The 23,855-nt window shown below is 49.4% G+C and overlaps 1 protein-coding gene across 1 annotated transcript; it reads right to left on the bottom strand.

Annotated features, from left to right (window-relative positions):
* Positions 1-369: 369 nt before the first annotated feature.
* On the bottom strand, positions 370-22,369 carry LOC108941823 (ATP-citrate synthase-like). Its single transcript, XM_029254245.1, has 28 exons — positions 22,231-22,369; positions 19,779-19,958; positions 18,169-18,291; positions 16,032-16,094; positions 15,617-15,807; positions 14,136-14,215; positions 12,179-12,309; positions 10,657-10,775; positions 9,516-9,652; positions 9,164-9,225; positions 8,975-9,092; positions 8,592-8,746; positions 7,269-7,362; positions 6,160-6,301; positions 5,908-6,076; positions 5,678-5,782; positions 5,396-5,592; positions 4,878-4,959; positions 4,642-4,752; positions 4,390-4,517; positions 4,098-4,191; positions 3,790-3,944; positions 3,490-3,640; positions 2,193-2,336; positions 1,768-1,881; positions 1,506-1,588; positions 1,290-1,366; positions 370-1,110 (listed from the first exon to the last, which is right to left on the bottom strand). The coding sequence occupies exons 2-28, from the start codon at positions 19,935-19,937 to the stop codon at positions 1,016-1,018; spliced, it is 3,279 nt and encodes a 1,092-aa protein (XP_029110078.1). The 5' UTR covers positions 19,938-19,958; positions 22,231-22,369; the 3' UTR covers positions 370-1,015.
* Positions 22,370-23,855: the final 1,486 nt, after the last annotated feature.

The raw sequence follows: 23,855 nt of genomic DNA, 5'->3' as shown, positions 1-23,855 counted from the left end.
ACATGTTAACATCAAATACAGCTAAAGTTAAACCACACAGGAAAGATATATCACATGTCAACGGTTTTCTTTCGCAGAAACCATTGGTCCATTAAAATGCTGGGGACAGATCCTATCATGCGTGGACAATGGACCACTGCAAAGGACACGGTCTGTCATCCAGGACAAGCGCATTGTTGAATCACACACAGAAGGCTACACTGAACTACGTTAAACTCCACTGAGAGGAAAAGGACAATTCCTGCCGAACTCCAGTCCCTTGCAATAACTGGTCTCTTAACAGACATGCTAATTGTTGGTGATTACATGTTGTTTCCCCCCCAAGTCATGGTGTAAAACCCTCAGTCTCAACCTTAGCACGTCGAGCCGGCTTTGAGAAAGGTGCATGGTTCATCACTCTAGCAGTTAGTCCAAGTTGTACATTCGTGCACCAGCACCCACCTTGCCTTCAATGCAAAAACACAATGGTCTAACTCATGCGCTTACCACAACAGCAAGCTTTTTATTCTAAAACGTACGACTCTAAAGAGCACACAAGACATTCTCTGCTACACAGCAGCATAATAGTAGCTGGCCGTAGTTAGATATAAGAGCACAAGCAGAACTGTTGCTAGCTGTATTGGACAGTATGGGACGTGATCTCGATACTCTACAGTACTGACGATGAGTTTGCTGTATTGGTTTCCATTAACTCACAGAAGATTTTACTGATGGACAACGCAGAAGCAGAGGCTCACTTGAGGTCTGTGCTGCTCATCTAGACTAACTAAACTCACATTTTGCGCACAATTTCTGTAAGCCTCCTACTATGACATCTGAGATTTAGTTCACAGTGGTAAAAGTGTCACAGTGGTGTTAATATCCATTTTAATGAACTAATTAGAATCTTTGCCTAAATAATGATAGGTCTGGAGCTACATCTTGTGCCAAACCTATTAACTACCGTACAATTGTACCTCTAGTCTCTCGCACTAATAGCCTAGATGTTCTTCACGCAGGCTTTTGCTGCCATGGTTTACATGGACATGTGTTCTGGAAGCACATAGGAGATGTCGTCCCAAGGATGACGGTACAAACCCTGTTTCAGTCTCTTCTGGTCCAAATAGTGCCCTAGAACACATGAAAAGGACTATATTCAGCGTTCACCTAGGAACAAAGCAATTTAATCTGTATCATACTTTTGCACAACCGCTGACGTGCTTATAATTCCAACAGCAGACATGTTTTGTTGTCCACAGCGCTAAAACCATGTTCTCTAAAATATATTATCAGTCCATTGTGAGATTTACCTATAAAACCCATGCTTCTGCCCAGTACAAAGATACCATTCAAAGCTCCAATTTCAACAAATTCATCTGCCTCGTCCCTGTGGATCAGATGGAAGGTAGAGAAAAAAGTCAATCAAGGGTAAGGAAACCATCATGTAAGGTAACACGCACCAGAATGTCTGAAACAAAAAGGGAAATCTGCAGACAAATATATAGGCACATAGATGCTTCCCCTACCTTGTGAATCCACCACATGTTCTTAGCAGGTCTACAAAGGCCACACCGATGAAGCCATCCACGTTGAGGATGAGGTTGGGTTTCTGCAGTGGAAAAGGGCAAGAGGTCAAGCTGTTAGACCAGGTCTGCAATATGCGCCAGCTTTGTCAGCAGAGTTTAAAACTGGGCGTGTGTCTCATGGAAAGTACTATAAGGAGAACTAAGCAGGACATGGACCTATGGAAAGCAGAGAAGGTGACAGTGGTGGATACTGGGAGGGTACCTTGGAGGTGGTGATCTTCTCTACATCTAAGGCATAGTCCAGCAGTTGGGTGGCAGGGAAGTGCTGCTTCACATAGTCCTTTAGAATCTGAACCCTCATGTCTGGGTTGTTAATCTAAAATGTGAGAGGAAAAAAAGCATGTGGAAGAAGTTAAAATGGCTTAATCTGAATAATGGCCACTTTTGTCTGAATGGTGGTTCATCTTTCAGTTCAAAAACTGCATTCTGAGGAATCTGCATCTCTTTCAAACCACTTTGTGCATGACTAATTACACAAATTCGGCCCAAGTATGAACCAGAGTTTAACCGTTTGGGCTTGACAGTGTACAATAAACAAATCTAGAAGGAGTAACATGACCAGACTGATGCAGCTTTTCCAGGTAGAAGGAATGGTAACAAATAGCCCAGCATAAAGGCTCTGCTCACCGACTTGACTCTGTGTCCGATGCCCATGATCAGCCTGCCTTCCTTCTTCATCTTGTTGACAAACTCCATGGGCAGCAGGCCACTGTCAAAGGCCTTGCTGAACTGCTTTGCTGCGGCATCCAATGCGCCTCCGAATCGGTCACCCTAAAACAAACAGGCACATGCTGTACGCATCACCATATGTAAGGCATCCCAAGCGGGGCTTGAACACCCCGTTGTCCCCAACCGATTAACAACAGGAGCCAAACACAAACATCCATAAAGCCTGTGAGTAATATCTCAGTGTATCTTTGCAGGTTCATCAACACAACCGAAACTCAATTTTTGCGAAAAGCATATTTCTGTCAGTCAAATGAGTCAAATGAAAGAAAAAAACCTGTCAGACCGTATTCTTATTTGAGAATGGTCTTTTCCTTTTTCCTTCATGGTCTAGTATCCTTAAGAGACACACTGACATGCAGGATAAACACAAGGGTCAGAGATGAGGTCCACAAAGTCGCGGCAGCGGCATGACAACCTGTCAGGCAACTCTTGTGGTGCTCTGTGAAGCACAACTGTTTCCCTCCAGCAGACAGAGCACAAGCAAGGGGTCCTTAGCTTTCATTGCTGTTGGCTGCAGCGCATAGTGGCCTTTCTTCTGAGGAAAGCTGAGATCGCCATCAACAAACACTACTGGGTCAATCCCAGTACAAAAGTATGGGAGTGCAATCAAAGGTAAGATGTTCTTTATTGTACAAACATATTGCTCATGTTTGACGCTAATGATGTAAAGTTTATTTTTTCCACATTTACACTGAAAGGCTCACGTTGATCAAGTGTAAAATGTTCCACAACAAAGACTCAAGCAAAAGTCCATATATAGTGCAGCCAACACCAAGGAGACCATTCGGGACTCCTGCACGATGATTTGCTCATCATATCTGTCAGGACACAGTGAATTAGAATAATCAGAAATGCTGTGTGCATCCAGGAACCTAGATGCAAATTTCAGACATTATTTTTTTCCTTAATCTTTTCTTTCAAAGTCAGTATTCCAGACAAAGACAGAAGAAAAACAGGAGGTTGTGACAGAAAGGAAAACAAAAACATTAATCCTACTGACAGATGGTGAGGGAAGGATTAGAAAGACAGAGAACTATTCAAAGTGTTTTTTTAACAGCCAGATGTACCAGTAAACCTGCACAGCATGGGACTCATTTGTGTTACTCCATTTATTTTATAATCTGTTAGGAAAATAAGTTTGGCTTTTTTAAATGCATTCCTTCTTTCAGAGACGTTTCTGCCGCAGGGTCCTTACAATGGTTAGCAGACCTGACGTCAGGCTGGAAATGAGGTCCTTGCCAGCACGGGCACAGATGATAGTGTTGTGAGCCCCAGACACCGCAGGCCCGTGATCTGCCGTCACCATCAGGCACATCTCGATGAACTGGCAGGCGTAGCGCGGCAACCTGGTGACGCCAAAGAGACCTTAATATCGATAATATGAAAATACCTGTCATTTGCTCAGCAGCTGGATTGACATCACTCTACCACATTATTCAAGAACATTGCTGGAAGAACCAGGCCTGATTACGCGGGGTGCCACGGCTTCGCTCACCTCCTCTGGAACCACAGCAGACCCAGCACGCCTCCCAGCCCCATTTCCTCCTTGAAGACCTCGGTGATGGGCATGCCAGCGTAGAGGAGCTCCTGGCCGCGCTCGTCACAGATGCTGGTCATAAAGGAGGCGGGCTTGCGGATGAGACCCAGCTCCTGCAGAGGGGAGCAGGTGACACAAGGCAAGAGTGCCACATTCTCATTCTCATTTTCAGTGCTTTCCATGTATTCTTGTACCTTCCATCAAGCCAGTGAGCATACTACGGAATTAACAGAGTGGATTGGAATCACCTAAAGAAGCCAACTCACTCGAGCCCATGAATAATCCATTGGCACCGTAGGGGGCGGCACCTCCTTGGCTGGAACAATGGTGCCAGTAGCCACAAGGTCATCGTAGACCTTCCTGTGATTCATAGGAGAAAAATGGAAACCAAAAATCACAACATTTATGTCTGATCCACTGTCCAGTGACCTCAGTATGAAACTGTACTGTACTGTGTGGTTCGTCCCGCCACTTTAAAAAGAGAGAACGGCGTTACTGCGGTCTCTTGTTTTTGGGAAAATGCCCATTGTATTCGGTGAGGGCAAATGGAAAACATACTTGATGATGTCGCCTAGTTCATCAAAGCTTCTCGGCACAAAGGCCCCAGCCTCCATCAGGGCCTGGTTCTTAGCCACGGCCGTCTCAGAGGCCTGGTTGGCGCAGGCCCCAGCATGGCCGAACTGCACCTGAAGGGACACGGTGACAGACGTGGCACTACAGGTGACCATCGCAACGTTATTTTACTTCTTGAATCACATCCCTTGGATGCCCAAGCCCTAGTCATCAACATTATGTGGGCAGCTGCCTCACCTCTGAGGAGAACAGAGTTGCACAGGTCCCAATGCACCAGCACACCATGGGTTTGGTGATCCTCCCTGTCCTGATGCCATCGCAGATCTTGTACTCCTCTGTACCACCAATCTGATAGCATGGACATTGGAGAGGTCAGCAGCGTGGCACGAGAATTATGCCTGAACTCTCAGTGCATGGTTTAATTTTCCTGAATATTTTATCAATATTGTGGAAAGAGAGGAGGATGAGCTTACCTCACCCAGCACAACAATCATCTTAACCTCAGGGGTGTCCTGGTAGCGCAACACATGATCCATGAAAGTAGAACCTGGATATCTGAAGGGTAAGAGCATATTTATTTAATGTGTATTAACACTTCTTTTTCTGAAGTTACCCTGCAACTAGAATGAATATTTAAAGATGGAAAGGCTAAAAATAGTTTTCCCACAATGCCTTAAATACTTCAGTAAGTTAGAGGTATGCTCTTCTGAGCAAAGCAATCTCATCTTTTATTTTTTGTGACATTTTGTGCAGTTTTTGTTTCTTCTTTTGTCAGGAAGTATATCACCAGCTCATGGTGTCTCTATCCATCAGAAATGTACAAGTGTCCCTGGACCAAATGTTCTGTCATGGACCTACACACATGAAGATTAACAGGTAAAAGGCTTCCTTTTGGTCTGATAAAGACTACAGAAAATATCACGTTGCCTGTAGGTCCCTTTTAAGAGATACCGGCTGCAGGTACGAAGTGTCACCACTGACACCTGCTCACCTGTCACCGCCAATGGCCACGCCCTCAAAGACGCCGTCAGTGGTGCGGGAGACGATGTTGTTGAGCTCGTTGGACATGCCACCGGAACGGGACACGTAGGCCACGCTGCCAGGCCGATACAGTTTGGAGGCCAGGATGTTGTCCAGCATGCCCCCTGTATTCCCGATCTTGAAGCAGCCGGGCTTAATACCACCCACCTGCCAAGCAGAACGGCCGCAGCCAATGAATGCTGAGCACCCATCGTAGGGCAGCAGGTCAAAGAGCTTACGACTGGCAACTCACTGTGGCCGGGCCGATGATGGTAACGCCTTTCTCGTCCGCCCTCTTGATCAGTCTCCTGGTCTGGGCTTCAGGGATCCCTTCTGCAATGATGGCGATGGTGTGGATCTGGAAGAATATTCATATACAGTTGGTCTTTGTGCAACAAAGGGTGGTGACATCCTCTCAAACACTGAACTTCAGCAAGACATTATGTGCCAAAGCCAAGTGACAGCGGTGGTAGTGCCCCTTACTTGGGGATACTGCATGGTCTCCATCGTGCTGTCAAACGCAGAGCGCAGGGAGGCGAAACTGATGAGTACGTCCACCTCCGGGTGCTTCTTCATGGCATCACCCATGTTCTTGTACACTGGCAACAGGATCTCCTTGTGACCCCAGTAGAACTTCTGTTTGTGGTCTCCCCTGAAACACATCCCAGGAGAAGTCAGACATCTTCTCCTTCTATTTCCAGGCAAACTCAGGAGAGCGGGAAGGGCCTATCTTACGTGAAGGGGTAGACCATGGCGGCCACAGAAGGCTCCTCCCTTGAGCAGACGTAGTCAAAATCCAGCATGCCCTGCACCGCCCGCGTCTGCATACCCCACACGATGGACTTTGTGTGCTTGGTAAACAGCGTGGTGGCTTTCACTGTGGAAGCAGTGGTAACCTGTCACATTTGCATTCCATCAACCCTCAAAACTGTCCTGAGGCTCATCTGCATGAACCATAGAGGGTAGTGGAGAAGGGGGATAGTTGAATAGCTCACTGTCACTGCAACTTGGGTGATGCCCAGCATTCAGCATGAAAGGGGTCGAGCGCCTTTTAGGAAACAGAAGCTACTGAAGTTGTAACTGATGACTGACAACCACTGAACCAATGTAGACCAACAAAGGCCCAATCCATCCTTTTAATAACTACATTTCAGTTCCTTCATCCCAAGGACACACTTCATTCTTCACTGGAAATTAACTTATTGTAAATGAGGAACCGGATATTCTCACACAGTGACACAGAGCACTTGAACACAGGCATAAGGCAAAGAAACAAATAGACCAGGCAAAGAAACTAAGAAGACAGTTGACTACAGACTAGCATAATGTATTATCGATGCTTTTATAAAGCTATAAGTTTGCCTACTGGCTACAGAGGAAAGCAACAAAAAAAATTCCCAACTGAAAGTCAAGGGAGGGGGAAAAAAAAGCCTCTGGGGGTCCAAGTGCCAATGGTCTCCCCCCACCCCTCCGGGGGATTCTAGATTAAATTAGAAAGACTATATGTGATTGATATTTATATGAATGTATTGACATGATGTAGAACGCACACACACACGTCACCACGGCAGCGGAGTGCTCCACTTCAATTAACTTTACACTTGTTAACTACAGTAAGAGTCTTTCCTGTGATGGACAATTCTAAGTATGTTCCAGCACAAGCATCACAAGACCTGACCTGGCCTCCTTCCAAAAAGCCTCTTTAACCCTAATGACCTCATTGCTCACTAGCCCTGCCAAGAAGATGGACACAGATGCCAAAGATCCCCTTTCTCAATGCCCCTTGGAGGATAGAACAGAAAGGCTGAGACAACACCCACTACCCCAACTAATGGCCGTGTTACCTGGTGGAACACCTGGCCTGGCCTTCTTGGCAGGAATTCCACCATTAGCAACCCTGGGTTCGGAGAAGGAAGCCGTCCTGCTGGTGCCCGGAGTCTGAAGGGAGAACAGACAGGATGAGGAGGACGCACTCGAGAACGTGTGGCTGTGGGTGAGCTGCTCTGGGATCAGAGCAATAAACCAGACAGTGTTTGTGCTTCGAGACAAACATGTGAGACATCACAGCATCACCTCGACACTATGACAATAATTTAACGTGCAGGTAAAAGACCAAGGCGTACGAGATCCTGATAAGTGGCTTTTCTTGCCGCATGCTAAATTTTGACAAGCAGACTGAAAACTCCAGCCACAGGCACCAGTGTGTGGATACAGATAATTGCCTTCTATTTCTGGGTCTAGAACCACTATGCTATATTTGCCCAACCCTGCAGTCTCAAAACAAGCATATATATGCAGTTAGTTATATCAGACTTTATTCAGTATTCTCTTAGATTAAGAGACTGAACTTCATCCTGAATATTACTGAAAATCATCCCACTGAATGCTGCGCCTTGTCCTCTTAAACTGGTACTAACAAAGCGGGTGCTGATTTTAATGAGAGTGGAAGCACAACAAATCAGAAGAACAGCTTCCCAGCAGCCCTTCAATAAACCCCAGAGCAGCATTAAAATTATTCTTCCACTCGACTGTCTTCGAAGCCTGAGTGGAGCCCACACTGGCCACCAGCAGTGACCGCGCGAGTGGTACACGCTGTCCCTGCAGGCTGACACAGGCTGTGAGGGGGACATGCATTAGAAGGCCCGCGTTCTGCACTACGCCATCTAAAAGCCCGTCTTGCTATGTCTCTAATGGCTGCGATTTGGCTCGAGGAGCTGGCTACACTCAGGCTTTTTTTAATCCCAGCAGCACACACAAGCCAGCAGTCTGTCTCTGGTAGAGACAGCGTATGGCGTACTGGTTCCAAAATGCTCCCGTCTCGTCTGATATGACAGTGCCGCAGAGCCCTGTCATAACCTGGACTGGACCCTGCGTGTGCACGTGGCTGGTGTACATTATTATTGTGTCTTCACCAGCCGGCACATTTGTATTTTCTACACTTTTAAAGCACAGCAGACTGCAGAATTACACGAGACGTGAAATCGCAACAACAGTCCGTTTGGTATTTAGTCGTGCGTTTCCGAGAAACCCCCAGTGACTCAATTAGCGACGTGTCTGCACGCATTCAACACCGGAGGAAGTGTGTGAAGTGTTCCTGTGGAGGGGACACAGGGGAATCACTTTCCCGAGGCAGGCTCGTCGCCGAGGCATTGTGCATGCGCACGTACCGAAGAACTTCCGCTGGAATTGAGCAGGAAGTTGGCGGTGTGGGATGCCATGGGCGGCTGGTTGGGAATGGGCCGGTGGCCGAGTGCCATGCCCACAATGGCTGTCATGTGGGTTTCCGTGCCAAAGACGTGGATGGGGATTCCTGTGGTCTTCCCTGCAGAGCAGGACGCAGACAAGGTCAGGGGCCAGGAGCAGAAATCACTTCAAATTCAGCAGTCTAACCATGAATAAATGACTTCCGGGACACCTGTTCTATGCATATGGGTCAAAGTGCTTTTCATGAAAGCAACGTGAAATTTCCACAGGAGGCTGAAACGACTGTTGAAGTGCAAACAAATTCTGCGGCAAACAGGATTTCCAGGAGTTCTGAAGAGCTGCTCACCCACTTCTCCCATGACCCGTAGCCCCTCCTGGTAGTTGGGGCCACCTCGGCGCACGAAGATGGAGACCTCGTGCTCCTTGAGAGGCTCCTGGTAGTCCCTGATGGCCCTCACAATGCCCTGCGCACACAGAGACCATGAGCCCAGCTCCCCGAGAGCCTCTTTGGAAAAACAGCCGGAATACAGCTTACCTTGAACGTCGCTGCCACGTTCGTGAAATTGGCTATGCTTCCTCCAATAATCAGCACTTTTCCTACAGGAAAACAGAGCCAGATTACAAATCTGATTGGCTAATCAACATAAAAAAACTTCACCTCGGAATACAAAGACAGCACCGATGAGGTGAGGAGGACATTATTCACAAAGTTGAGAAGGGGTCAAACTGCCATTATTTTGAATGGAAAAAAGAATGATCGTAACATCTTGTGACATTACAGTGTCATTTTCAAATGTTCATTCCCTGCTGCCTTTTGTACTTTCAACCTTTTTAGGAGACATACAGCTTCAAGTATATACATAAAGTTCATAGTGAGAGTGCCCTACCATCTGGGTGCTTTTCCCGGGTCATCAAGGACAGGATGGTCTTGGCGTAGTCGTACGTCTGCTGCTCGCTGGGTGCCCCCGAATACTCCCCGTAATTGGCAAGCTCGTTGACTCCACCCAAGTCACAGATGGTGTCACTGCAGAGAGCAACGTGGGCATCTCAACTGTGAAACATGCGATTCTACGCAAAAAAACTGCAGGATCACATCTATGACGGATATTACTTCCAGACCCTTTGATGGGGTACTTAACCCCAATTTCCCGAGTAAATACACAGACAGCGTAAGTGAGTGAGTGAAACGAGAAGGCCCTTGGATGACAGTAGTACGGGTCCCCTGCCGAAGCAGGAGAGAGCTCAGGAAGCTGGAGCCCGGCAGTTGTGACACTTGTGATGGGAAGGACTGCAAGGCTAAGCAAACTTGACAAGGGCTTCCAATTAAGTCGTGCCCGGGTGCAGCCAGCGGTGGCACTCAGGCAAATAGGAGGCAATAATTGGCCGCGCTGCATCTGTGAACCACGCACGATGGCGCTGACAGATGGCTGCTGAAGTCAAACTCTTCACACCTCTTATTTTTTTTTTACGCTGCTTGGCTCGTCTTTTTTTCCCTTTTGTGGCAACAAAATGATCCATATTTGGGCTTTGATAAGCTTCCTTAAAAAAGATCAAACTGAGCAGCTTTTTTTGGCTTACATTTTACGTTAAATTTACATATTTAGTAGACACTTTTCTCCAAAGCGACTCCCAATGAACTCTATGTAGTGTTATCAGCCTACACACTTTTTTCCACCAAGATGACTTACACTGCTAGATACACTACTTGCAAAGGGTCACTCATCCATACATCAGCAGAACACACTCTCTCTGTCACTCACACACTATGGGTGAACCTGAACAGCATGTCTTTGGACTGTGGGAGGAAACCAGAGCACCCTGAGGACACCCACACAGAAGTGGAGAGAACATGCAAACTCCACATAGACAGAAGGGATTGAACCCATGTCCTCTCGCACCACCCAGGCGCTGTGAGACAGCAGCACTATTCGCAGCAGCTGTGGCAGCTTTTTACAGCAAATGTGTGTATGGTGGATGCGTGCGGGAGCCTGAAGGATGCAGGGGTGGGGGCTGCACTGCACGCAGTACCTGTACACCACAGATGCGCCGCCTCCAGCCACCATGGTCCAGATGCGCCCGCGAGGGTTCAGCAAAGTGAGCTTGAGGCTGGCGCCACTCTTGGCATCGAGGTCCGCGATGTAGGCCTCCTGTGAGAGCCGGGGCCAACGGGACATACGGTGGAACGCTGGCAGAAAAAGACTCAAGGCTGCATTCCCAGCATCAGCAGTGGGACGGCGTCGTGGCCGGCAAGTGGGTAGTTGTGACGGAAGCGAATTTTGGATTTAACCTCAGAACAAGGTAACCACTGTAAATATCTACGTGCATGAACAGGTAACACTGTGACTTCTAAAGCCTTGGAGGAAAATGATGATTAACAAAATGCACAATGAGCCATATTTCGCACATGAATAAAGAATATGGAGAATGCTGTGTTGGGCCCAGCACTCAATCCAACACAAACCATGACAGGGGTTCTGTAGCAAGGAGGAAGCGGGGAACTGAGTACTGAGCACAAAGTGCTGCGGATGCAGCCAAATCGATGTGGTACGAGCCCCATGCCCAGGAGGTCTGCGCTATTAATCAGTGGCGGCTAAATGAACCAAACAGGCTGTTTGTGACGGTGGGCTGGTGGAACATCTGGAGCCCCAACAATAAACTCACCTTGTGTTCTCTCGATCAGTGTTGGGGCTTTCATACTTGAGGAGAGAGGACCATCTGATTTCATACCAATTACTGCCGCTCTCCTGGAACGCTCGACCAGCCGCTGTTCTTAATGAGCTCCGAGACACAGATCCGCAAGACAAACGTGGCAACAGTTCATCTTTGCAGAGGAAACTCGGCGCTGACTGATGTCGCCTCATTATCCAGCCCAGAAACATACACTTTGGATTTGACAGAACATACTCCAGCAGTGAAGTGCAACACAGTGATCCGTGGAGACAGACAGACGCATGTCGCCGCATGTCACGAGTGACCCACGGGTCAGTCGCCAGATGCAGTGGACAGTCCCTTCTCAAAGTTGTTTACAGCCCCCGTTTATGGCGCTTCTGTGTGTCTCTGGAAGAGTCAGTCACAAGGGAATTTATAGCTGGGCTTGACTCATTCTTCCTGATCGGTGAGACGACCAATTTCACTGTCTTCGGTGACCGAGTGCCAGCACTCCAACTCACGCGTGTTACTCGGGAGAGGAGATGTGCACCATATTGCACATTCTCGTTGACATTTTTAAGGCAGAACGTGAGCGAGCTTTCGCAAACAGTAATGAACACAGGAAACTATTTTACAGCATGGTAATATTTTCCATCACTCACAGCGCTGAATTACGAATTTAAACACAAACTTCCTCTTCTAGCGTGCAGCCCGAGTATCAGGCGTGATCGTGAGCAGATAGGTGGCATCTTTCAATAGTTAGAAATTATGCTGCGCAACTTTGCGGAAGACAGATAAGCAAAAGTTGCTTTGCAGAGCGGTTTCCCCATTGTGGCGCTATCACCATCGTCTGGGTCATCTGAGTGACCTCTGAGTGGACTCTGGAGCCAGAGCGACTCACCTCGGGGTAGGCCTCTCTTCCGAAGGGAGGGGGAAACTCCACGTCCCCCCACTTGGCCTTGCAGATGAAGTCGGCGGTAGCGTCGATCTTGGCTGCCATGTCCAGCACAAACACGCCATCCTTGGTGACAACTGAGAGGGGAAGAGGCAGCAGTCACCAAATGGCACGGCAGGGAGGGCTGAGGACGGTGTGTCGGCCCACTGCAGCCAGCGCATCGATACAAGTGTGTTTCTATTCGCAAGAGCTGTCAAAACACACAAACACCCCATCCTGGAAGCTGTGTAGTATTTTTAGATGGGAGTATATTGTAATTCACTGGGCATCTTGTTATTGAATCAGATGAATGATCTTTGTGCTGTGGCAGCAGCACATCCCCCACCGCCGACGGAAATTGAATTCACTTTTTGCAGGTGGGTATGGGGGGGGGGGTCGTAAAGCATGCGATTTGGGAAGGTGGGGGCCGGAGAGCTCAGCGCATCGTCATGAGCACGGGCCAGCGGAAAGTTTACGTCACCCAGCCGTCACTCGTCCAATCAAAGAGCCACCGGCTTTCAGGAAAGCATCGATCAAGTTAAATTTAGCACCGGCTTCCTTACGAGAATGTTCCAAGAGTGTACAGACCACAGAAATGGCCGAAATGAGCGGCTCTGAATAAAACACATCAATCATGGGCAGAAAAGGCGAGAGACAGCAGGGGGCGTAATGGTTACAGACCTAGTTTTGGACAAAAGGGTGAAAATATCAGGAGAAGAACTGCTCACAAAGCCACAGAGCCTCTATTCAATCAGTATAATTGAAGTCAGACAAGCAGCAGACACACCAGTGATTACCTGCAGGAAACGGTGCTGCACATCATCAAAACCGGCACCACAGGAGTGGATGGAGAGCATACAGCTGAGAGCTTTAGGGACGAAACAAAGCCGCAGCAACACAGGAAGCAGATACGTGCCCCACGGGGCTCCTTGGGTCCAGCCCAGCGAGCGCACTTTCCATCAGGGATCAACAGGATCGATGCGGAGAGTCCCCACGGAGAATCGGGCTCTGTCGGCACCGAGGTGACCGAGGGGGTCGGGGAGCGGCGGACAAAGATGCCTTCAAAGCAGGAACGGGAACAGGAACAGCTGCGCGGGCCGCGCTCCCAGCTGTTTGATGATGATGAATGCAGCGCGTCTTTGAAATGTAGTTATGAAACCCACCGAGTCATTCATTATGGATCACTTATGTTGTTTCCCGTCGTATTTTAATTTGGATGAGAAGATTAAAGGCTCCAGTTGCGCCTGAAGGAATGTTTTTTTTTTTTTTTGGGGAGTGGAGCTGAAATTGAAATTCCCCCAGTTTTCCCACTTCTTCACAGTGTGGAAACACTTCAGGTTGGATCCTCTACGTGAGTCCTCTCATTCGCCACTGGAACAGCATTTGTCTCCAGGGGACAGCTGGCAGGACAGGACAATGTCCCGATGAAAGTAATCAGCCGGCCGTCCGAGTTAAATGAAGCCGAGTGGAGGGATCTGACAGGAGCCCGAATATCAGCCAAAGAGCCTGTTTGCAAACGCTGATCTCTTAGTTATAAATGTGTTTTCCCGCTTCATTAATGTTTTAATCCCATTCATCGCTTAGTGGGGTTTCAAACAAAGCTCTCCAGTGCTGGACCGCTCTACTGAACACAGACCGTACTGTGCTTAGAGTCACTGTCTTCAATGAAAAGACCCATTCATAGACACGGGTTTGAACCTCTCCTCTTGCTGCAAGTACCCTTGATCAAGTACTTACCCTGAATTACTACTGGAAAATTTACCCACCTGGAGGAATGTCTAAATAATTGTAAATATCTTCATGAAGCTGCTTTGGACAAAAAGTAAATGATTAAATTATATTAAAATGAAAAAAAAAAACCCACACACATACACATATATGAGCAACACAACTCTTCAAGGAGAGGCCGAGACATGAGACTTACCAAGTGGGTTGATCTCAAGGTAGGTGAAGAAGAGGTCCTCGTACAGGTTGAAGAGGCCCACCACAAAACTGGCCAGGACCCTATGGGACAATATCACAGATACCGTAGTTAAGAAGACCTAGAAGATTATTATGGTCTTAAACCTTTACCATACCGATTCGGTGGGTCCTGTGGCATCTCACCATCTCAACTTCTAACATGATTCTCTTGTCTATTTTCTGGAACAAAACTAAGCCATCAACATTGTGAAAAATCAGTCCCCGACAAATAATAGCCAAGATCATTCCAACCAGGAACCGTGGCAACATCAGTTTTGACCCTGCATGAGATGCGGCAGCAAGGAACTGGGGGGGCGGGGGGGGGGGATTTCACCCTCCTCCCCCAGCAGACAATCGCTGGCTCTCTGGCCTGTATGTGCATGGCTACAAAGGAAAGGAAAACCTCCTCTGGTCTACGAGATGCTCTTTAAATGTAGGTGTCTTTTCCTGTTTTTTCCAGCCTATCAGTTTCCCAGCAGAGTTCTGGTTGCCCCCAGCAGGTGCCGGCGGCCCAGCAACCGGGAGGGATTGGGGATGAGGGAGTGGGGCTGGTGGAGAGTGACTCGGTGACTTGGCACCCTTGCCAGCTCTTGATGGGTCTCAGGGCACGAGTCCCAGTTAGAGTCGGGCGTGGTGGGAACAGATCGGGGGTGGGGGGGAGGGACCATTTTCGTCAATGTCAGCCAAGACAGAGAGCCACGACCCTCTGTCTGAGCGTGACGCCAGATGAAGTTGGGGTGGGGCTACATGCACTTAAAGTGACATATTGATGCACACCACTGACGTGCTCAGAATGCAGCCCATGAGAACTGGGGGGAGGACAGTGATGCAGAGGGGCTTTGGAGAAGAAGAGGAGCTTCAGGTTCTGAAGAGAAGGCAGGTCTGCACACAATCTTACTGAAAAACTGCCATTTTGCCCTTTATTTCCTCTAAATGTGCCACCAGATTTTGAAAAGGCAGGAGCAGCAGGTACAGTGGTTAAGGCAATTGCCTCGCAACCTGGAGGTTTTAGAGTCCAGTCAACGGGAAGGGTTCTTGAAGATGTTGTTTAACCTTCATTGATACAGTCCAACACTAGGTAACAATTCTATCACTTTACATTAAACACACACACACACACACACACACACACACACACACACACACACACACACCCTGAAACCACTTTCCCAAGTGGGATCACAGCAAACCGGAGCCTAACCTGGCAATACAAGGTGCAAGGCTGGAGGAGGAGGGGACACACTTATGACAGGACGCCAGTCCGTCACAGGGCACCCCAAGCGGGACTTGAACCCCAGACCCACCGGAAAGCAGGACCCGGTCAATCCCGCTGCACCACCGTGCCCCCACATTAAAAACACTGCCCATGAAATAAAAATGGATCGATAGGGACAAGACTGCGAGTAGTAAAAAGCTGTTGGTAAGAAGCTCTCGTTTGCTCACTCCTTCCTGTCCATGGGCACGTGCGTCAGAAGTTGTCTCTTGACCGCCTCCTCGCTCAGCTTCTCATCCACTCCCACCAGGAGCTTCTGGGCCTTGGCGTCCACATCGCCCACATCCACGCCACCCTCGTGGTAAAAGAGCACATAGTCGCCCTCACGCGCCGCATAGATGCACACGTAGAACTCCTCCTCCTGCAAAGAAGTGGAAAAGCAGAAGAGAGACAGTTAAGGAGCTGCACCGGTCAAAAAAGCCTGGAGGTGCCACTAATGGTGTGAAAACTGCAAATTCTAAAGCCCTTTAGGTCCTGCGCTACACATAGAAAGCGATGAACTCATCATGAACTGAGGGAATGTAGGCAACTGGAGACGTCTCGAAAGGAAGTAGCAGAAGAGCCCAGTGTGCAAAAAAGATCTACCTGCTTATGGGCAACAAATGGCTCAATGAGGAAGTTCTTCAGGACGCCTTTCGCCTTCCCCACCTGAGGACACAAACCACATGCAGAAGAGTGGCTGTTAGTATCATGGCAGCACTTTCACTGGGAACCTGAACTGAAAAGTCTTTGAGATGCATTGGGGGGTGGGGGGGGGGGGGGGCAAAAAGCAGCAATATACATCAGAAGGAGGCAAGAAGAGACGCGCGCTCCATGTGAAGACAAGACGTCCTCAGCCCTGAAGGCATCAACTGAACGTGCTCGGGTACGTAGGAAAGGAAGGAACCGAGTAAAGGAAACAGACAAAGGAACCAGGGAGAGAAGAGGACCCAGGACAGCTCGAGGCGAACGTCATGTCAACAGTTAGTTTGCAATCCTTAAAGCACGGTCACAAACACAACGGTGAGAGGAGGACATAAATTAACGAGAGGCATTAAAATGCGCTGTAATGAGAGTCTGTATCACGTAGAATTCCACTTAGCATCATCTGTTTGGACAGATCCACTTTGACTGAACGAGTGGCGGTGTCACAGAGACGAGGGTCACGGGAGCATACGCCCGCTACTGGCGAGCTCACGTGTGCTGTGTACGGACGCCAGACGGGACCCCCGCGCCACTGACCACTCACTCATTTCCGAAAAGAGAGGCTAGCGGTCCGAAACAATGTCAATGAGAGGCTGCTAAAGTTAACCTACATCCCAGTTTTTCATGAGCCTGACTCTTGCCTGACATTTCTGACACAGTACACTATTGATGTGGAAATGATCAAGTCAGTTTTCTCCATTTTCTAATGTCATTGTAAGAATGCAGGTGGGTTGAATCCAGGCAGGGGAAGCGGTCTTGGAGGAGAGGCCAGCGGGACGGGCGGTCCAGAGACTCTGAAGGCGGCACGCATGATGCAGCAGTCCCCATTTGCAGCCAGGCTCAGACAGAGCGGTGGCATTTCAGACAGGCACCCTTTGAAAAAAGGAAAAGCAGAACGGCAGGCGGCAACGACACGAAACGTCCCCCCCCACCATCCACCGCTCTTTAGGGCTCTCTTGGAATGATGCCAATTTGCTGGGAACTGCAGTGTGCTCACTCATCAGACATGGGAAAGAAAGCACTAGAAGGGGACGGTGCTGTGGAACTGGGGGCAGAAACAAATTGAAGGGGACACCATAGAGCTCTTGTCCTCTCAGACCCCCCATCCTTCTCGCTCAAGGTTCAGCAGATCTCAAGTACAAATGGAAGGACTCCGAAGCAGGGAATTTTGTTTACAGTGGCTGGACACGCCCTGAGGTCTCTGAAAACGTGCAGTGGACCAAAGTTTGCGTTATAATTCCGTTTCATGCACCCATGTAGTGACACCTATCCAATGGAATCACGTTCACATGAGCAAAGTGTGTGTGCTTGTTCCTGGAGAAGTCGATTCACGCAAGACAGAGCATCACTGAGGCCCCGCCAAGGGAAAAAGTCACCGCTGGAGTTAGGTCGCAGCCCCAAGGCCCTGGTCAGTGTAAGGTAAAATAAATATGTGAATAAACAACTGTGATGGATTTGCAGCACAGCAATGTGTGATTCTACATCGAACTTGAAGTTTTAGGCCTTGCATGGCTGACTGCATCCATCCCAGCGTGGACCACCTCCCACTGACACCCTGGGCTCCTCTGCAAAGGCCACGAGAGCATTAAATTAACAGCGAGACACCTGCACTTGAAATGCTGATGGGGAACTTTAATCAGTGGGATTGTGTGTGCGTGTGCTGTCTATGGGACTCAGCTTTGCTGATTTGTCACCAGCCGCTGTGAGCCTGGACATCAGCAGCAGCCCTGTGAATGGTACTGCGGCAACAGCCCACCGAGGAACCCTGGTGACAGAGCTCCGCTGAGGGGCTGCCACAGTGCAGCGTGTGAGACGGACACATGCAAACACCTCACACATCTCGGTGCCATGGAAAGCCTCCATGAAAGAGCTACACAGATGCTGTATAGTCACCCTTCAGGGAGGTTCGTGAAGGAGCTCAGCAGGGGCAGTATGGCTGGGTGCGACATCAAACCTCAAACTCCATAAAGGCAATGGAGACAAAACGAAAAAAAAAACGGAGAGACACACGGCTGACACTGGAAAGTGGACAACTCACGGTGGCCTCCTTCATGAGACGGGATTTCAGCCACTCCTGCACCCCTCGCAGGTCCAGATTGACTCCGACAAGCCCCAGCTTCCCTCGTCGCTTGATCAGCTGGTCGGGCTTCACCACGAGTCTCTGTGGGGGGGACGACAGAGGTGAATTTTGATCAGGAATTTCCATTCCACACAGCCCAAAATTGTGCATACACTATTTATAGAACGCACACACACACACACACACACACACAATCCACTGCAATTTCTTCACAATTCTTTCAGCGAATGGGCGTTTTTTTTTTTCTTTTAAAATAGCCAGACATTTGCTTCCTTGATGTTCGAAGGTGTGTGAAGTCTACAAGTGTGGAACTGAGGGACGAGAATAGCTTCAAAGGTGGAATTTGGGCCCGTTAACTCGCTCGAGACGGCCCTCAACGTGAGTGGAGAGCAGCGGGAAGAAACTGTCACAGGGAGCCACTTTGTCCCGGTTTCTCCCTTTCCACCTTTTAGCTCACTCGAACACGTTCTGGGTTTTACTCCGTCCATCACACACCGTGCAGTACTTCGTTGGAGCAGAAACGCTCAGGAGGCCTCAAGCAGTGTTCCTTATTTAGACGGCCGCTTGCAGGAACCCAACCAACCTGCAGGAGGCGCTGTCCAGCAGAGATGCCACACACTCTCAACCACTGTACGTGAACAATCACAGCTGTGCTCATGTGGTGCAGAACCCAGCAGAGAGAAGCTGGAGACCAGCACTGCCCAAAGCTCAGCCCCCGCCATCACCATAACATACAGCCTGCACTCAGAGTGCTTTTACTGGCGTACATTTAATCCTGGACGTCAGCCGAAGCCCAGGGGACACCAGTGACAGTTAACGCTCCTTTTCATATAAGCCTCGTCCATTTGCAGAGAGCTCAGTCGCCGGCTCTCTCTGGCATCTAGATGAGGCACTAAAGCTGAGCCCAGAGACAGAACTCCCGGGGGACGAGTGTGTCATGTCGTCCTGCAAGAGACCCGTTGCACTTTAATACTCTTACAACAGGTCTCTCCTAAAGGCAATTAAATGCTTTTAAAGCTGTGGTTTCCTATTTGCTGTCAAAGCGCATTCACATTCTGCTAGTTACTGTGGTACGAGTAGTGGCAGCAGAAGTAACACCTATGGAGCATAATGAGTAAAAAATAATATCAGTGCTCACTATTGATGATTGACTGATTATTATGGATGACTGATTATTAGGATTGTGGTGGTGCAGAGCCTATCCCAGATGCACCGCGGGACGGGACAGCACTCCATTGCAGGGCAGTCACACAAACACACTCACCGCGTCGCACGTACATAGTGTCATCAGTTCACCTGAAATATGTCTCTGGATGGTATGTGAACACAGGAGAACAGTGGGGCTTCGAACCCATGTCTGGCCATACGGCCTCGGCACTGGGAAGTACCTGCACTGCCAGCCATGCCACCATGTCGCCCAAAGTAGTAGCGATAATAGTAATAACAACAACATTTTTGTTACACTTTTATCCAAAGGAAATAAACATTTAAACAAGGACTATTTCTGGAACATGACACGATGAGCAGGACCTCGCCCCCCCCACCCCCGCGTTCCAAGCTCGGCGCACCTCCGTTAGCAGCCAGGGGTGCTCCTGCGTGAGCCGCCCCCACTCCGTGTCCCCCGTCACGCTGGCGTACTTGAAGCGGTTCTGCACGGCCGCTGAGGTGCAGATGTACTTGTAGAGGAACTCCTTCCCCGTCTGCTCAGAGATGGCTTTGGCCGACATGGCAACTCGACTGACGCTTACCTGGGAGGGAAAATGCGGGGGAAAAAATGAGGTAAGCCAAGATCACATGACCTTCAGCTGGATCTGTCATTTCCCCACAGTCACGCTCGCCTTCATCTGCGGCTGAGTACGCGGTGCCGTCGCCGTACTGGAAGAGGCGCGAACTGGGCTTTGACCCCCTTCTCCACTCCAAGACCACGGAGCAGTGAGGAACATCCAACGGAATTAACTGGTGCCCCGGTCGATCCGAGCACGGACGGGAACAGCGATGGGAGGGAGAAGCACGTTCCTTAGGCGCCAATCACTCAATCAATCAATCAATCACACAGAAACACAGAGCGCCAACCTTGAGAGACACATCTGACAGGCGGCATCCTGACAGCGAGTCCAGCGACGCGACAAACATCAGAACGAAATCCTCAAAAGCCTGAAAAAGCACTGGAAACTTCCACCCCGGCAGAACCAAGGGTTGCTGACCGACAGGTAACCCCCCACCCCGACTCAGTGCCATTCATACACCGCTCGTGGGCTGGTGCTCAAATACGTACCCTGTCTTCTGTTCCACCGGCAGCTCTGCACGCAGAGGCCTCGAGACAGGAGATGCGAAACCCCGATTGTGGGCAGAAGGGTGGGTTCCCTTGTGCCACATCATGATGTGCTCACATCCTACTTACACTCACATTTACTCATTAGCCGACACCTCTCTGCCGCGTCACTCCTAACGTTACATGTGCACACAAAGCTACGCACTTACAATGATTTCACCCATTTGAACAACTGGGTCATCTTTACTGATGCAATTTGCAGGAAGCACCTTGCTCGAGGGTACAGCAGGAGCTTCCTTTCATGATAAGATAAGACGCTGCTCCTTCCAACTGCCACGTGAGGGATCTAATCGATATGCGTCCAGCTGCCCCCGGTCCGCTTCCAATCTGCCTCCGTCCTTCATTAAGCCTCAGTGTCCAATGAAAGCCCGATGGCAGAGTCTTGGTCACAGTTAACTTTTAATCACGAACCTCTCTAGCCACTCGTCTAAATGAGGCCGTTCGCTGGAGGGCATCCAGCCTTGCTCTGCTCCCAGAAGCGCTGTGCAGCTATCAAACCAAAACCAAAACAAGCAGTTTATTTATCAGCCGGGGGGGGGGAACCACACTGAACCGCCGCCGGTGCTGCTGGAACACCTCTCTCTTTGCCGGGCGGAGAGGTACGTGCGAGAGGGTCGCGACCATGAAAATTGGATCTTCTACTAGAAGAAAGAGATCGGAGAAGGAAGGAAGGCAGGAAGGCTCCGGACCAGCAAAGCGGTGCTGAAAAAGCCGACGTCGCCTGTGCCCTCGAGGCTGTCAGAGCGCCGGCGGAATGCGTTCGCTGCCCCCAAGGGAAAAGGGAAACTCGAGGAAAGACACACGCAGAACAGTAAACAGTCTGTGCACCTGGGGCGGGAGGCCGAGGGTCCCAAGGTGCGGATCGATAGCGGGAAGCCACGCAGCTTCACCCCCTCGTTGCAGGCGGGGCTAGTTGCGCTCGAAGGTCAGCGGGCCGGGAGACGAGACGAGACGACACACCCGCGCAAACACACACGCGATGAAGCGGGTGGTTCGTCAGTCCGGGAAGGACAAAGACAAGGCACGTCGAGATGGCATGGAGACAAGGGCCCCGTTTCCATAGCGATTGACAGCCTTCAGAGAAGTGTCCTATCTTATCATGAAAGGAAGTTTCTCGCGTCAGTTTCCTTATTACTGGCACAGCAGCGTCAAGGTTCGACCGCTTGAGACCCACGAAGACAGACAGAGAAAGACTGAGGACATGGACTGAATTCTGGCTTCTGGCCCGAAGGGTCACAGGCTGGACTGGGAGCTCCTGCGGGACATGGGCTCTGTCTCTGTGTGTGTGTGTGTCTGTCTCAATGCTGACAGGAAGTGCTGAAAGGAGCAGAGTGAGAGAAAACACACAGATCGCACTGCCTCACAGTGCGATACATCAGGGGGCAGTAACTCGTTTTACTACAGTACGTTTCTGAAAACACCACACACGGAGACTAAATTCATCCACGGAATCAAAGGCGAATCTGTTAAAGAAAAGAAGCAAAAGTGAATCATTCCGCTGCTTTGCTATCGTATCGATAACCTCCGACCAGTCTCCATAAAAAAAATCATTCTCATATGATAAGGGATGTTACATGATTTATATTTCATTTTATAATAAAATGTATATATTTATTCAAATATATATATATATATACATTGTACTGTACGAAAGTGAGGACACTCCTTGTCTAGTATTCCTTACTTACCTCAGTGGATACAGGGGTGCCGCGCGCCGGTGTTTTCACGTCGTTCTGTACCGCGCTGCGCTCAGCTGTTCGCGCTGGATGCGGCGCGCGCTCGCGACCGTTGGCTCTCCGCAAGCGGGTGACGACGACGCCTCCGCGCTCTGACTCGCCTCTCGCATCTCACGCTGTTTTCTCTCCACTCAGCATCTGGCGATGGGATCAGCTGACCTTCCCGGGCTCCGATTGGCTACGGCGGTATGCTGCGGCGCCGCTTTCTGCCTGTCCATTGGTTCGAACGAGCGAACGGAGCTCTGCTGCCACGCCCACCTGCCCAGCGCCCAGTCGGTTCGGAGAATGAGGAGAGCTCGCGAGGGCCTCGCGGGATGCCGTCTATACAGCTGGTCTATTGTGTCGTTTATGAGGCACACGCGTGTTTATTTTATTACATTTATTCATATTCATACATACAGCCAGTGACCGTTCCTGCACAGGGCGGTGAGTGGGAGGCATTTCAGAAAGAGCCCAACTTACTTTGGAATTAATACGGAAGTTACGTTAATAAATTACATATTTCATTAAAACTGAACCAGACTCAGGAATAAAGGTCGTTTCCAGTCCTCATTTGGCAAAAGCTGCACGACACGAACAAAAGACTTCATTGGGGACTTCGTGTCTCTTGGGTGGGTCCTCATGAAAGCAACATGTGGACAGACAGCAGATGAGCTGCAATCTAAGTGGGACAAACATGTTTATGTCACCGTCGTATATATTGTTATAAATCACGTTAGACAAGATGATCCGTAACACAAACTGCACCAATTGTGCGTCACCATATGGTTCGCAAACATGGAGCGACTGTACAGCACTAAGTACCATGCCCACCCCCATCTTACCACGTTCCTGGCACAGGGCTGGGCCAACTCCTCCCCTCTGGAGAGCAGCCACCTCCGAAGGGCAATGTGGGGACAGTTGTTCCCCGACACATTGTGCAAACAGCGGCGTTCTAGTCATCCCTCAGCCAAGAGGTAATGGGCCCCGAACGGCCGCGCGCACCAGTTAGAGCTGCTGCCTGCGGCCCTAGAGGTCACAGGTTTGAATCCCACCTTCAGCTGTACTGCCCTGGAGGGAAGTACTTACCCTAAACTTCTCCAGTAAAGTCACCTAGTTGTAAAAATCAGTAGATTAACATCGCAAGTCACCTTGGAGAAAAGTGTTAAATGGAAGTGACCCCCCCACCCACCCACATGGATCCATTATCACAACCTACAAGCTAAATAATGTAATGCAAACATGAATCTTAAGTACCACACAGAGGGAGGAATACCCCTGCTGAGCATTTTACATTTATAAAAACAGCAACATGTACGCTAACTGTTCACTGTCCACTTGCATTTAGACACGTTACATTATAAGGGATCACTCAGGACAATGACCTCAAGTATTAGTGCCTCCATCAACCAAGAAGCCCTTGCCCAACTGTAGCAGCACCACGGCCGGGTCAGCTGTGGGACGACAGCATTGCACTGAAAGAGGCGCGATACTGGATCCGTCGATTTAGAAGGGGAGGCCACTGGCCCCCAAAATGATGTCAGAGAGGCACCCGTGTACAATCGGCCAAGTTCCCCTTCCCAAAAACTCAGTTAACA

This window comes from Scleropages formosus, chromosome 8 (assembly GCF_900964775.1).
Source record: "Scleropages formosus chromosome 8, fSclFor1.1, whole genome shotgun sequence".
NCBI lineage: Eukaryota > Metazoa > Chordata > Actinopteri > Osteoglossiformes > Osteoglossidae > Scleropages > Scleropages formosus.
Note: the sequence above shows the minus strand (reverse complement) of the source record. Positions and strands in the feature narration are given on the sequence as shown.